Source organism: Drosophila takahashii, chromosome 3R (genome assembly GCF_030179915.1).
Source record: "Drosophila takahashii strain IR98-3 E-12201 chromosome 3R, DtakHiC1v2, whole genome shotgun sequence".
NCBI classification, from domain to species: Eukaryota; Metazoa; Arthropoda; class Insecta; order Diptera; family Drosophilidae; genus Drosophila; species Drosophila takahashii.
The window spans coordinates 5,381,814-5,397,615 of NC_091681.1; the positions used below are offsets into that span (position 1 = coordinate 5,381,814).

Genomic DNA, 15,802 nt, shown 5'->3' on the forward strand with positions numbered 1-15,802 from the left:
CTGTTCAAAAGGTTTTGTTGGCTTCTGAATGTTATGTAAATAGCCTTCGTGTTTGCCCTTCGCCGTAAATGCAATACGCTCTAAGCAATTTTTAATATGTTGTGCTATCTTTTCCTTTAACTTTGGGAACCAATATGTTTTCAAAACAACTTCCAATACTTTGTCGACACCTACATGTCCGAGTCCATTATGGTATTTAAAAAGTACGTGCGTTTCCATGTCTTTAGGAACATAAAATAATAAAGAGTCATGATATTTCCGATAAATAATTCCATTTCGCATTTCGTACAGTTTGTGCTCAGTCCCTTCTAGAAGTTTTTTAAGTTTTTCATCCTTACCCTGGCATATAATCAAATTTTTTTCGAACGAATTTGTTATCTACCACCATTATGTTAGTGCATCTGCTGAGGGCATCTACATGATGCATTCTTACCCCAGATCTATGTACCAGTATATAATCATAGTTTTCCAGCTCTAAGGCCCATCGTGCTATTCTGGGGTTAATTTCCTTTTCCTTTCCAGCTCGAAGCTGTGATACCTCGACTCAGCGTCCGTAGTGCGCTTGGAAAAATAAAACGCTGGATGAAACCGCCCATCTTTTTTCTCATCAAGATTGAACCGAAACCGATTGAACTCGCGTCGCAGTGGAGCTCCGTCTCATCTGCTGGGTTGTACAAAGCAAGTATAGGTGAATCTATTAATTTTTCTTTCAGAACTTCAAACGTTTTTGGCTCAAGTTCTCCAAACCGAAAATTTGTCGTTTTCTTCGTCACGTCGTATAATGGTTTCGCAACTATAGAGAAATTTTTGATAAGCCTGCGAAAGTATGAACAAAGTCCTAAAAAGCTTTGTACCTCACTAGTTTTCGAAGAAACAGGAAAATTTGTAACCGCCGCTATACCCTTTCCATCTGCTTTGATGCCGTACCCATTAACCGTATACCCTAGATATTTAATTTCCGTTTGAAAAACTCACACTTACTTAGCCTCAATTCCAAATTATTTCTAGTTAGTCTATCGAATACTTCTTTTAAGATTTCTATTTGGCTCTTTATATCCATTGTCGCAATCATTATGTCGTCTTCTCTTATCAGATCACTAAAAATTTTATTTATAAACCTCTGAAACGTAGACGGCGCGTTTTTCAGCCCAAATGGCATCCTTAGGAACTCAAATTGGCCTAATGGTTTTGTAAACGAAGTAAACTTCACCGACTCATCTTGCATAAAAACATGGTAAAACCCATTATTGAAGTCTAACTTTGTAAACCATTGTTTATCAGTCATTTGATCCAGTAAGTCATCTATCAAAGGGATTGGATAACTGTCTTTTGCTGCTAACTTATTTAACTTTCTGAAATCAATACACATTCTAAGTTCGCCCGACGCCTTCTTCACTAACACTATTGGTTACACGAATTCAGACTCGCTTGGTCTGATGTATCCTTTAGCAATATACTCATCCAAAATCTTTTGCAACTCATTTTTTTCGGCATAAGAAAGGCGTCTGGAGCTGCAGCTAAATGGCTTGGGATCATTGATCGTCATTTTCATTTCGCACCTTGTTTCCGGTACTATTGGTCAGTGTAATATTTACGAAACAATTTTTCAAAAGTAATCTTATCATTTATGTTTAAGTTTATCCCCACATTTACGTTCTCCTCATTAGACTCATATTCAATCATACAAATTTTCCCAAAGAATTCGTTTCTACAATCTGATTTATCCATATCATTTGAATCATTTATACCTGTACTATCGTTTGTACTCTCGTTTGTGCTTTCGTTTGTTAGGCTTAACTGATCTTCGTTCCAGACAATAGAAGCGCCACTCGTATCTAAGAAATCTCTAGCCAATATTACCTTTTCATTCATAGAATCATCCCGAACAACTAACATTTCAAGTCTTCTTCTTTTGTTATATATTGTTACCAAAAATAAAAATGTTTCCAAAAATTATCAATTTACTGGAGTTTAATCCAAAATATATGGCTGGAGGCGCTGGCTTCATGTCTACGCTAGCCAGTACAAACGATTTTTTTATAAAGCTGATTGGACTACCTGAGTCTAGTAGGCATTCTATAAAAAACGATTCATTACCACTACCCTCTATTTCTATCTTTAAACATCTTACGTAATCCTCCTTGCGAGTAGCTGGGGCTGATGTCTTCTTGTTCTGCTCACAGGCTGCGGCAAGGTGACCCATCCTTCCACACACAAAGCAGGCTTCAACTTCTCGTTTTGGCTTACGGCAATCTGAGGCGATGTGCCCCAAGCAATTACAGTTGTAGCACCGGAAAGCCTGCTTCTCGACCTTTCCACCGGTGTTAGTGGCTCCTTTGATTTTTGGGGCAACTAAATTAACGTGTCGTAGTGCCGCCAGCTGGTCACCCTTCGTTTTGAAACACATCATGTTGGCACTTGTGCAAATTTGCCGAACTGGTACGCCATGGATGATATAGTCGACCAACTCGTTCTCCGACATCTGAAGTCCGTTAGACAGCAAAACTTTGCTATTGAGGTAGGCCGAAAACGATTCATTGGTTTGCCATCTGCGCGCTTCAAACTTCTTTCGCAAAATAATGGCACTCTCCTTCGGAAGAAACGCCTTTTCCATCGACAGCAAAAGGGTATCAATCACCTCGTTTGCGAACTCTGGTTTTGAGAACACCCAAGTTTGTGCATCACCTTTAAGTTTGCTGAATATAAGGGATCGAAGTTTATTCTCAGTCAACGCATACGTAGTTTTTAGTACGTTTACATGTGCATGCCACACACTAACACTCGTTTGTCCAACAAAAGCCGGCAGCATTTATTTTATAGTTTGGAACGAAATTTCATCATCATTTAAAATTTTTTGTGAACCCGCTCCACCAGCACCTCTCAACAAATCGTTCTCTCTCTGCAGTAGCTCTTTTTTAAACTTCATTAACTCCAACTCTCTGGCCAGCAATTTCATTCTTGCTCGTTGAAAATCGTCTTCATTTTGCAAAATTAACTTCTGGTCACTTTTAAGTTCCTTGTCGATATCTGCCTTTTCTTTTCCCGCCTCGTCGTTTATCTTCTCATTTGCTTTTCCTTTCTGTTGCTCGTCATTTATCTTCTCGTTTGATTCTCCGTTATTTTGCTCGCTGTCTGTCTTCTCGTTCGATTTCCCTTTCTTTTGCTTGCCGTTCGCCGCTTCATTTGACTCTTCTTCTTCTCGTTCGTTATTCGCTTCTCCGTTTGATATCTCTGCTTCTTCCTCGTCGTTCGCTTCTTTGTCTGATTTTGCAGCTTCTTGTTCATCGTTTGACTCTCCTTCTTGTTCGTCGTTCGCTTCCTCGTTTGCCTCAACAACTGCTCCAGAACATTCTGCGCATTGTCCGCTTCGTTTTGCCGATGTTGTTGCTGTACGGCAGGGCATCTTCCACGAAAGGGAACTTCGTTCAGCCGTGCAGCTAATGTGTTTTTATTCCCATGAGTAACAAGGTTTAAAACCCTACACCACTCGCGTAGTTGGTTGCACGTATATTCATTGGCGTTGATTAGATCCTGTACGTGGGGGGCGTCGCAAGTGTTCGTCTATGGAAGGCAGCTTCGTCGGCGTTGCGGCTGTTGCACGTAGCCGGGTGGCAAGCTGTGGAAGAGAGTTGGAAACACTTGACGATCGCGAAGCGCGAGAAAAATATTAACACAATGGTCTTTTCGGTAATAGCGCGGACCGGCCGTGCGATGTATTTCATGTAGTTGACAATGAGAACTAAACTTAAGCTAATTGAGCGCTGTGCTTCAGAGCGCTGTGGAGAGATCCCGGGATTGGGAAAGCGGGAGAGCCTGGAAGAGAGCGTCCAGTGCGGGAGAGCCTGGAATCGCGAGCATCCAGTGCGGGCGAGTAGGCATTCGCAGACTATGGGAGAGCGGGCAATCACTACGGACGGCAGTCCATGTAGTGACGAAGCGCACCAGGAGAGTGTGCAAAGGCGACTACTATTATATAGCCGCAAAATTGAAAATCTGCTGTAATAGTCCGATCGTAATGAGTAATACACCAATCGAAAGGTATTGCAAAAACTTAAAGGATTGCATACCAAGACTTTAAGAAAATCAATTGGCTTGGGAAAGAAAGCAGTGAAAGTGAAAAAGTGCAAATTTCGAAATTTGGAGCTGTTGGGGCCGGTGGGGATAAATGCCCCCTCGCAATGTTTTAGCTGTGTTTCTATTGAAAATACCCGTCGAATGATTTTTCTCATTCGGCACGCTGCAATAGAAAATGCCTGTGAAGGTAAAAAGGCTAAAATAGTACGCTAGGGCGGGCCGAATGAGAAAATATTAGAAAGTGAATTTAATGACGAGTGTAATAATTATTCGTCACAAATGTTGATATCAGAACTTTTGTATGTTGAAGGTGCGATCGTCACTAGTTTTTTACCTCGTTAAGAGGTGTTTTTATTTGATTTAAGAGAGGGGAGAGCGGCGAAAACATTCCGGAACATGCGGACGTTCGACTCCACCTTCAGGACCACCTCCAACTTGAAATCGTCGTCCCGCTTCGACCGAATCGTCGCCGTACAAATCCGCTCGTCGCCGACAGTGGTAGTCGGCAAGCGGAACGCAGTCGCCAGGGATGCGTCGATGCAACTTGTCGGCGTACACGGGTCGATGAGGGCGGCTGTGTCGAACATCTTGAGCCCGGTCTCCAGGATAACCATGGCCGTCGGCAGGACGTTGACACTGTGCCGCTGGAGGATGGACGCCAGTGACGGTGCCGGTGTCGAGGAGGCTGAGCGCGGCGGAGAGGCAAGAGCTCTGCGAGTTGGCGGATCTTGCCGGCGCGAGCGCTGCTGAGAAGCGGCGGATGCCGAGCGCCTTGCCGGGGCCAGCGCTTGGCGAGTTGGCGGATTCTGCCGGCGCGAACGCTGATTAGTATCCGACGGCAGAGGGCGCTCGTGCATATGGAGGAGCGTGTGGTGCTTCCCGTTGCACGTTTTACACTTGTCGCCACTGCGACAACTCACGACGGAGTGCTCGTGAGCGAGACAATTTGAGCAGTACTTGTTGACAAGCACTGCTCGAAGCCGCTTCTCTGCGCTCAGCTTTAGGAACCTGTAATAATAGTGAGAACACTATATTGTGTCTAAGTACAAATACTGTATAAATACAAATAATACTAGTCTACTATGTACAAATACGAAACGGTTGGTCACACTGTGGCGTACACCACTTCCGGTCAAGACAATAAAGGCGTGAAGACGTACAATCTATTAAGTCTTATTTAATAGGCTCGATCAGGCTTGTTACATGGTGTCAAAAGTGAAAATATCAATCTTTGATTAACAAGGAACACAATGGAGCGTGTCTTGCCAGAAATTGATTGCTCAATGCTGGCGCATGAGTGGCCAAAGTGGAAAAGATCATTCATCATGTATATGATAGCGTCTAGCAAAGATGCAGAGCCAGAAGCGAAGAAGATTGCCACATTCTTGTGGTTGGCTGGATCAAAAGCTACGGAAATATACAACACAATGCACAGTGGTGGCGCCCATAGGCCAAAATTCAAAAAATCGACGGAACCTAAAATGGGCCAAGGGTATGCAACTTTTCTCTAAAATGCCCAAGCTTTTTCGTGGCATACCAGATATTTCTGGAAAAATATCAGTACCTTCTAAAAATCGACCTAAAGTCGTGAGCACGTGTTAAGTAGCAAAGCAAAACTGGGCGCATCACTAATTTTTCGCAGCAACATTAAACTTTGAAACCGTGTATTTCTTATATTTCGTGTCCAAATTAATATTCTGTGATATGGATTTTTAAGTTGAAGGTATTATCTATAAGTCGAGATGTGTATAATAATCGTACTTGTTAAATTGTTTTTGTTACATCAATTTGAAATAATACATGTTTTGTGTCTATTTTGTGAACGTATTTTTTATGTTTAGCTAAGGTTTTAGCGATGATCCCACAAAATTCCACAATTTGTTGGTATGGCAATTTTTTCGTCTGGGTTTCAGGTAACATGTGTGTTAAAATTGACTGCAGAAATTTGCAGATGTGCCCACAATCGTAAAAATACTAACACCTTCATAAATTTTTCAAGGGCAGAACTGGCCGAAAAACAAATTTTTTGCCGCTTTTTACTTGTTGTGCTGTTCCTTTGTCTTCGTCTTTCGTGATTGTGAATAGTTTTCCAACACTAAATATTGAATTACTAATAGATTATATTTTTTTATATCCGTTACTCGTAGAGTAAAAGGGTATATTGTATTCGCGCAAAAGTATGTAACAGCTAGAAGGAAGCGTTTCCGACCCCATAAAAAGTATATATTCTTGATCAGGGGCACTAGTCGAGTCGATCTAGCCATGTCCGTCTGTCCGTCTGTATGACCGCTGAGATCTCAGAAACTGCAAAAGCTAGAAGGTTGAGATTTCCCACACATATTCTTTGGCTTCCTACGCAGCGCAAGTTTATTTTAGAAGAGCGCCACGCCCCCTCTAACGCCCACAATCGCCCACAAACAATTTTAAAATGGGTCCTGCGCCCACATCTTTAAAGATTTCCGAGAAGTATAAATGTAATTTTGTTGTGTATACCTATCGAAATGTAGAAGACATTTTTCAAATCGGACCATTCATTAAAAAGTTATACGCAATCAAAATTTATGTATTTATCTCCCTCGCACTCCCTTTAGCTGAGTTACGATTATTAGTCGGGCCACCAACCCGAGTACAGCGTTCGCATTCCCTTTAGCTGAGTAACGGGTATTAGATAGTCGGGACACCAACCCGACTATAGCGTTCTCTCTTGTTTTTTTTTTTATTTTGTCATATTAAAGCTAGTATACAATACTAAAATTAATTAAAAAAAAAAAAGGCACATGAAACTGAAGTCCTTCGGCCAAAAAATGATATTAAATCGTATCATTGTTCGTTTTGTTTTTATAATTTTTTTGGTGCGGGTGGAGTTAAGTAATTACTCTCACATTTTTATATTGCAGTTCTAAGTTTGTAAATACGTACGGTAAACAAACCAGCTTGTTAATATTACATAAATTGAATTTTTAATTGCCTTCTCATGTAAACGAAACTACTCAGAAAATCGTTCCTATGGAAGCTATAGGATATAGTGGTACGATCTGGCCAATTTTTGTTACATATATTTATAATATTTATTTAGATTTTTGGTAAAAATTTCATAGCGATAGCACATCTAGAAGTATTTATGGCCGCGGCTCCGTACAAGCCCGACCACTGTGCAATGTTTCCCAATGATGGAACTGCACTTGGCATGGTAGGCATCAAGGCGACATCTTCAGACTTGTCTACATCTTCGTCTACTGCTGCGATCGTTAGCCGTTCACTGGATGACGTTCTAAAAGCATTTGATGACTATAGTGTTCCATTCCGAAACATCACGATGGAGTCCTACAAGTTCAACAACATCTTTCAAGCTGAGGGACAACCTTTCATAGAGTTTGAAACTCAACTTCGCAAGCAGGTACAGTTATGCGACTACAAATGTGACTGTGGCCAAGCATATGAAGAACGGATGCTCCTGGATCGCTTCATAATCGGCATAAATGATAAAAGACTGCAGCTAAAACTACTTGAATCAAAAAACAAGAAACTGGAGGAGATCGTCACCGAATGTAAAGCATTTGAAGCAGCCGCCAAAAACAATGAATTCCTTCAAAACCAGAATCGAGAGAAATCTGTTAACGCAGTAGTCCGTCGCTGCTATAACTGTGGAGCAATTTACAATCCGAACCATCTTTCTGAGTGCCGTGCAAAGGGAACAACGTGCTACTCATGTGGAAAATCTGGACACTTCGCCAAGTACTGCAAGCAGAAGAGACGTGTGAACAACAACAACAGCAACAGCCGACCAGTTGATAGTAAGAACTACAACAACAGGCAAATAGACGAGGAACCCAAGCGTACAACAGGTGCAGCAATTAATTGGATAGAATCAGGTAAAACCAAAGGGAATCAATTAGCATCAGATATTGATATTAACAAAATTAATCTTAGAATAAGCGAGTGCGGTCGAAACAGAATAAGATGGACAAAAACATTTACAATTAATGGAAAAGCTATTACATTTAAGGTGGACACTGGAGCTGATGTCAACTGCATCCCAATTGATTTAGTTAAAGAGTTAAAACTTGAAGTTAAAAAAGAAACCGTTCTCATTTTTGATTATAATAATGTTAAAGTTAATAATTTTGGAATAGCTAAAGCAATCTGTTCTGATTCAGAAACAGTAAAATGTATTGCATTTTTAGTTGTTGACTCAAAATGTGAACCATTAATAGGTCTTAAGTCCTCTGTAGAATTAAACCTCATAAAACATTTGAATATTGATTCAGTTTCCAACTTACCTCGAACCAGGGAGGAGTTTGTAGAGGAATTTAAGCAATTGTTTCAGGGACTTGGCAAGTTACCAAAGGAACAGTCTATCGTTCTTAAAGAAGGCGCACAGCCTGTGCTGCATTATAAGAAAAGGTTTCCACAAAGCTTAATAGGGGCATTGGAGCCAGAGTTGAGTGCTATGGTAAAGGAAAAGATAATCTCACCAGTAACATACCCAACCAGCTGGGTAAATAACTTGCAAATAGTGGAAAAAGCAAATGGAAAACTCAGACTTTGTTTGGACCCCAAGCCGTTAAACAAGGCAATTAAACGAGAACATTACGTAATACCAACGATAGACGAATTTATGATACAATTATCTCGAAAGAAGGTTTTTACAATCCTGGATCTCTCCCATGGATTTTGGCAAATGCAACTTGATGAAGCTAGTTCAGATTTAACGACTTTTATGACTCCGTTTGGGAGATTTAAATTTAATCGTGTTCCATTTGGAATTAATAGCGCTCCTGAAATGTTTCAACGGAATATGGTACAAATTTTTGGTGACATACCAAATGGTATAGTTTATTTCGATGATATAGGAATATTAGGAGAAAGTTTTGAAGAGCATGATGCAACGTTATTAAAAGTACTTCAGCGAGCTAAAGAGAATGGCATTCGTTTCAATCCTGAAAAAGTCCAATATAGGAAAACGCAAGTTGAATTTATGGGCCATATTTTATCAGAAGGACTGATACAACCTCAAAGAAAGCACTTAGATGCCATTCAAAATATTAAAATCCCAGAAGACAAAGCTGGAGTTCTACGCATTCTTGGACTTTTTAAGTACCTAGCTAAGTTTATACCAGACTTGTCCTCTAGAACTGCAAATCTCAGAAATCTCACTAGGAGTGATACCCTATTTGAGTGGACTACAGAACATCAAAACGAACTCAATGACTTACTTAAAACTATAACAAGTGGTCCGATTTTAGCCGTCTACGACAGCGCTAAACCTGTAGTTATTCAAACCGATGCCTCCAAAAATGGTCTTGGTTGTGTTATTCTGCAAAACGGTCATCAAATCAGCTTCGCGTCACGTACGCTAACTAAGAGTGAACAAAAGTGGGCCCAAATTGAAAAGGAGCTGTTGGCGATTGTATTTGCGTGTGAAAGGTTCCACTATTATGTCTACGGTAGAGAATTTTTAGTAGAAAGCGATCACAAGCCCCTGGAAGTTTTAGTAAGCCGGGACATTGACTCAGTGACAACATTGCAGCGAATGCTGCTATATCTCCTTAAATACCCAAAAATGACTGTAAAGTATACACCTGGAAGAGATATGCTAGTGGCAGACTGCTTATCACGAGCCCAACTACCAGATGAAACAGAAATCCCAGATCTATCCAATGTAATTCATATAGTAAGCCGCGCAGCGTGTCTCTCAGAAGAAAACTATGACTGCTATCTCAGGGTTCTGAAGAATGATGAAAACTATTGGAAAATCGCTGGTTTTGTTACAAATGTATGGCCATCATTTCATAAATTAGACCAATTTTGCCAAAACTTCTACAAATTCAAATCCGAATTACACTTTGAACACGGTCTTCTACTTCGCCTTGGCAGACCAATAATACCGACCAAGTTACAAAAACAAATCCTAAACCAAGTCCATGTGTCCCACCTTGGCATTGAAAAAACCTTAGCTCGAGCGCGAAAACTGTACTACTGGCCGAATATGAGCGTACACATTAAGGAATTGGTGTCTTCTTGCGAAGTATGCGAAAAGTTTCAAAGAAATAATCAAAAGGAACCTCTAATAGAAGACGAAGCGCCAGAATATCCGTTTCACATGGCAGGAATGGACATTTTTGAATATGGGGGTAAAAATTTTTTGTCAATCTTTGACGCATACTCTAACTTCTTGATTGTTAATCGGCTTAAAGGAAAATCACTTGTGGATGTTACTGAACAACTAAAAAAGACATTTGATAGTTATGGTTACCCATCAAAACTTAAATGTGACAACAGTCCTTTTAATTCATTCTCGTTCAGAACGTTTGCGAATGAATGTAATACATTACTTCAGTTCTCAAGTCCTAGATACCCTCAGAGCAACGGGTTAGCAGAAAAAGGAGTGGCGATTGCAAAGAATATTTTAAAACGATGCTCTGAAGCAAGTGATTACCAGTACAGGATTCTTGAATACAATGCTACTCCTGTAGCAAGTTTAGGCTTCTCTCCATGCGAATTATTCTTTGGAAGAATGTGTAAAGCCAAAATGCCAATAAAAAAATCAGAGCTGTTTAGAAATCATATTGAGGAAGAAAAAGTTAAAAAAAGCTTTACCGATAAAAAGTCCAAACAAAAAATGTATTATAATTTACACTCAAAAACTCTTCGTCCATTAAATGTAGGTGACAAAGTCCAATTTAGGAAAAAAGCGAATGAATGGGCATACGGAATTGTTGAAAAAAGAGTAAATGAAAGATCTTATATCATAAGAGATGATCTCAATATCTATTTTAGAAGAAACAGAAGACTAATGAATAAAACCCAAATTAACAGTAGCAATGTATATGAATATATATCTGATGGTAATTTAAGAGAAAACGAAACTGTTAATTTAAGAGAAAACGAAACTGTTAATTTAAGAGAAAACGAAACCGAAAATAGAAACGAAGAAACTGTAAATATTTACGACGAACCAGTAATTGAAGAAAGTGAAAATTTTGATATAAATCAGACTAACAATCTAATGACTGAAGAAATTATAGACTCTCTAGGTGATAGTACTTTTGTGAATGAAAGTAATACTGATATGTCAATGGATTATGAAACCCCTGGAGGTTTCAGTTCTGAAGAAGAGGTTGAACCAACAGTAGTATCACGATCAGGTAGAGCTATTAAACCTCCTGCCAGATATGGTTGGGATAAACCCTAACAATAAAAAAAAAAAGCGTGTAATAATAGTGAGAACACTGTATTGTGTCTAAGTACAAATACTGTATAAATACAAATAATACTAGTCTACTATGTACAAATACGAAACGGTTGGTCACACTGTGGCGTACAGCACTTCCGGTCAAGACAATAAAGGCGTGAAGACGTACAATCTATTAAGTCTTATTTAATAGGCCCGATCAGGCTTGTTACAGAACCTCTGGCTTTTCCGAAGCGGATGGACTCCACGGCAGACTCGGCATCGGTAGGAATTTAAACCTCGAGTACGTCTGCTCTCCAATGCGTGAGCGCTGCGTGGACGAGGAACCATGATGTGATCTGGTAGGGAGTAATGGACAGAAAAAAAGAAAAACATGGAGATGATTTAAAAATGATAAGATGGCGAGGATGCTTGGAGAATTATGCGGAGGATGTTGGTTGAGGAAGACGGTTGGAGTGTTCTCCTGGCAGAAGAACCACGGTCACGGTCACGGGACGCTTAAAAATCCTGCGTGCCGTGAGAATGCTGACGACACGGACATTGCCGTCAGCCCCCGGAAAGACAGAGTCGATTCTGCCAAGGCGCCACTCATTCGAGGGCAGATTGCCTTCTTTGACGACTACCATGTCGCCAACGCAAAGATTTGCGGTCGGAGACTGCCACTTGTGTTGCCACCGATTAACAATGGACTTGGATTCCCCTTTTAATTCGGGTTCCACTATAGACAGAAGAGGTCCGCCGACGAGAAAATGCCCTGGTGTCAACGCCAAGAGATCAGTAGGATCTTCTGACATGGGAGATAGCGGTCTAGAATTTAGACAAGCTTCAATTTTCGCTAGAAGGGGTAAAAAGCTCTTCAAAGGTGTACTTTCGAGTAGCGGTGGACTTGTAAAATAAGGTTTTGAAGCTTTTGACACCAGCTTCCCACAGGCCTCCCATATGGGGTGCCCCCGGAGGAATGAATTGCCAGTTGAGCTGCTGATGACTATACGCATCAGTCACAGACTCTTTTACGGCTTGAAGAAAATCTCGGGAGAGCAGGGTGGCAGCGCCGACAAAGGTTTTCCCATTGTCGGACTGCACTTGACGGGGACAACCTCTTCTGGATACGAACCGAGCGAAAGCGGCGAGAAATTTCTCGGTCGTCAGATCGGATGTAGGCTCTAGATGGATGGCCCTTGTAGAGAAACATACGAAAACCAACACATACCCTTTTGTAATTAGGCACGCTCCGCCTATGTAATTTTTGATGTCGAATAGGCCAGGGTAGTCCATCCCTGTGTACGTGAATGACCGGGAAAAAGACACTCGCTCTTTTGGAAAACTTCCCATCATCTGATTTTGCAAGCGCTTCTTATGAATAACGCAGACTTTGCAGGAGTTAATCACGGCCTTTACCAAGTTCTTTATTCTCGGAATCCAGTATCTTGACCGGGTGAGACGTACGACTAACTGGTTACCTCCATGCAACGTTATGAGATGCGTAAAGTTCACCAGTAGTCGAGAGAGTGCACATTCGTACGGGAGGATGTCTTTCGTCATATCGCAAGTTTTCGGAGGCCGTTATGCGGCCGCAAGCCCTTATAAGCCCTTTCTGATCTAGAAAGGGGTTTAAGGAGAGGACGGAACTTGTCGCGGACACAGGACGCCTTTGACTTAAGCAGCGATATTCATTAGAAAAATATCTGCGCTGAGTGCTAATGACCAAGTTCTTACATCGCTGGACAAAACGGTGGACATACGCAAGGCCCCGTAAAGCTCTATCTAACTTGGAAAAGCGATCAAGGATGTCTACTGTCGGGATGGACGCCACATGGGCCTTGACAGGACGCCTTTCCACTTCGGTCACCTGTAAGTCGGTGCTTTGGGAAGGCCACTGATCTCGTGGCTTTGACAACCAAGTTGGTCCATGCCACCACAGGGAGTTGTCGACCAGTTCTTGTAGAGGCAAGATAGCCATCTCGGATAGCAATAGAGCTCCACACAGCTCTAGCCTGGGAAACGACAAAGGGCGAAGAAAAACTCATCGGATGTTGCTTTCCAACGGACTCCGAGAGTTTTCGCCGTGCTTTCCGTATCTAAATCGAGGAAATCGGCGTTTAAAAGATGATTGGTTTCGATATGAGCCAGAACTTCTTTATGGTTGGAGGTCCACTTTCTTAATGGAAAAACCAGCCGAATCGAGGGCACTCTGCAACTCGCGAATGGAATGGTGAGCCTCTTCTTCAGAGTCAGCTCCCGAAAGGACATCTTCGACGTACATGCAACCACGAATAACTTTACTCGCCCTTGGATGGGTTAGTTGCACGTCGGTCGCCAGCTGTTGCAGGACCCGAATTGCCAGAAACTATGCACAATTGACCCCAAACGTAACAGTTTTCAGCTCAAAATCGCGAATGTATCCTTCTCTATTGCGGAATAAGATACGTTGGAACGCTGTCTGCTTCGGATCTACCCAGATCTGCCGGTACATTTTCTCGATATCAGCACTGTACACAAAACGGAAATATCGCCACTTCAGGATCTGGATGGTTAGATCGGACTGTAGGACCGGGCCAGCATGAAGGATATCATTTAAGCTGACCCCATTGTCTGAAGGGCTGGAGGCATTGAATACCACTCGAAGTTTGGTCGTACTCTCCGGTTTTAACACCGCGTGGTGTGGAAGGTAATAACACGCTGAATCGTGGGTAGGAGGGACTTCTCTCATGTGGTTGAGGTCGAGATATTCTTGAATCACTGAGTCGCACTTGGATTTTACCGTACTGTCCCTTTTTAGCCGCTGCTCGTTTCTTAAGAGTTGAGCCAACGCCAGGGATCTGGAATGTCCTAGGGAGCATTTCATGTTCTCAGGATCTCGAAAGGGAAGACTCACGACATACCTGCCGCTATCGTCTTTTGTGGTGGTCCGAAGGAAATTATCCTCACAGATCACGTCGGATTCTTTTGCCACCTTTACTGGCAGATCCTCCACCTCCCAGACTTTGGTGAGGAGTTTATCGAGAGACGCTTCGTACGTGTGTGCAACATGCGTAGAAAACGATGAAATTCTACCTTGCCTCGGAGCGGGTACTGGTCCTGTTAGAATCCAGCCGAAAATGGTCTCTTGACCGAGAAGAGAGCCACAGATGTTCGCTCGGGTGCCGCTTAGTAGAATGGAAGGAAGTATATCGGCCCCGATTAAAAGATCTATTTGTGCGCTCTCATAAAACTTTGGATCCGCTAGTGGAAGTTCGGGAATATCTCGCAGGAAATGTTGCGGAAGCGGACATGAGGGAAGATTTCCGGCTATTTGCGGAAGCACGTAGGCAGTGGTGTTTAACTGCAAACTAGGCCGCGTCGGAGAACGAATCGTAAATTGGCAGAGCTTTTTAGTCTCAGCGGAGACCGTTTGATTAAGCCCTGAGACCTGTACTTGGATAACCTTGAACGGCAGCTTAATCAGGTTGAAAAGGCGCTCAGTAATGAAGGTCGCCTCAGATCCGGAGTCTATTAAGGCTCGCGCTTCATAGTTGGAACCCTGATGGCATATATTAATCATGGCGGTGCCTAGGAAACCTGACCTAGAGCCTGCCGCAAAATAATTTTGAAGTGTTGGCTGCGTGCCACTGGCAGCCGAGAGACCGGGAGTATTCGGTCTGGATCTGGGCGTTGGCTTGGATTTGCGCGCGCTGGGGATGGGGTGCCTCGGTGTAGGAGGGTGTGAGGGCGGCCGCGGCACGTTGAGCAATTATGTGCGCTTTCGCAGTCGCGCAGCTGATGTGTCCGCGCAAAGCAGTTCAAACACAGCTGTTTCCGTTTGATATAGGCGATGCGTTGGTCGACCGTCATCCGGAGAAACTGGGCGCATGTGCGTATTGGATGGTTTCCTCTATTACAGAGATCGCACCCTCTAGGTTGTCGAGGTGTTACCCTTGTCTCATAAGAATTTATTCTCCGAGACGCCGAGTTGGATGTGGATGCCCTGGGCTGAGCCTGACTAGAACCTGATGGTCGAACATCATCTATGGCTTCTAGGGTTCTGTGACGTTCCGTTGGGAAAACGTTCAGCTCATGTCACGTAGGGATCTCGGCTTTGTTGTGAAAGGACTGCTCCCATAGGGAAAGCGTAAGCTTTGGGAGTTTGGATGAGCACATATACACCAAGAGGCAATCCCAAGTTTCGACCTGAATATCGGACATTCCTAACGCCGTAAGGCACCCCTAGATGGTACTTTGAAGTTCTTTCAAAGCTGACCCAGACTTCTGTGTGACGGACGGCACATTGAAGAGTATCTTCAATTGACTGTTTACTAACAATCGCTTGTTTTCAAAACGCTCAGTGAGGATGTCCCACGCTGAGCGAAAGCCATCGTTAGTAAGGGGTGAATTTGCAACTATATTGTGAGCGTCGCCCCTCGTCTTAGCATTAAGATGGAATAATTTCTCGACTGGAGTGAGTCTAGGATTGTTGATGTAAATTGCCGTGAATAGATCCCTAAAGGTTGGCCAACGAATCGCCGGTAAAAACCTCGGTATCGCACGGCGGAAGGT

General features: G+C 42.5%; 2 protein-coding genes across 2 annotated transcripts; both read right to left on the minus strand.

Annotated features, from left to right (window-relative positions):
- Positions 1–1,914: 1,914 nt before the first annotated feature.
- On the minus strand, positions 1,915–2,725 carry LOC138913564 (uncharacterized). Its single transcript, XM_070217561.1, has 2 exons — positions 2,132–2,725; positions 1,915–2,076 (listed from the first exon to the last, which is right to left on the minus strand). The coding sequence occupies exons 1-2, from the start codon at positions 2,612–2,614 to the stop codon at positions 2,065–2,067; spliced, it is 495 nt and encodes a 164-aa protein (XP_070073662.1). The 5' UTR covers positions 2,615–2,725; the 3' UTR covers positions 1,915–2,064.
- Positions 2,726–13,616: 10,891 nt separating this feature from the next.
- LOC138913248 (uncharacterized) lies at positions 13,617–14,810 on the minus strand. The gene has a single exon (XM_070216145.1). The coding sequence runs from the start codon at positions 14,808–14,810 to the stop codon at positions 13,617–13,619; it is 1,194 nt and encodes a 397-aa protein (XP_070072246.1).
- Positions 14,811–15,802: the final 992 nt, after the last annotated feature.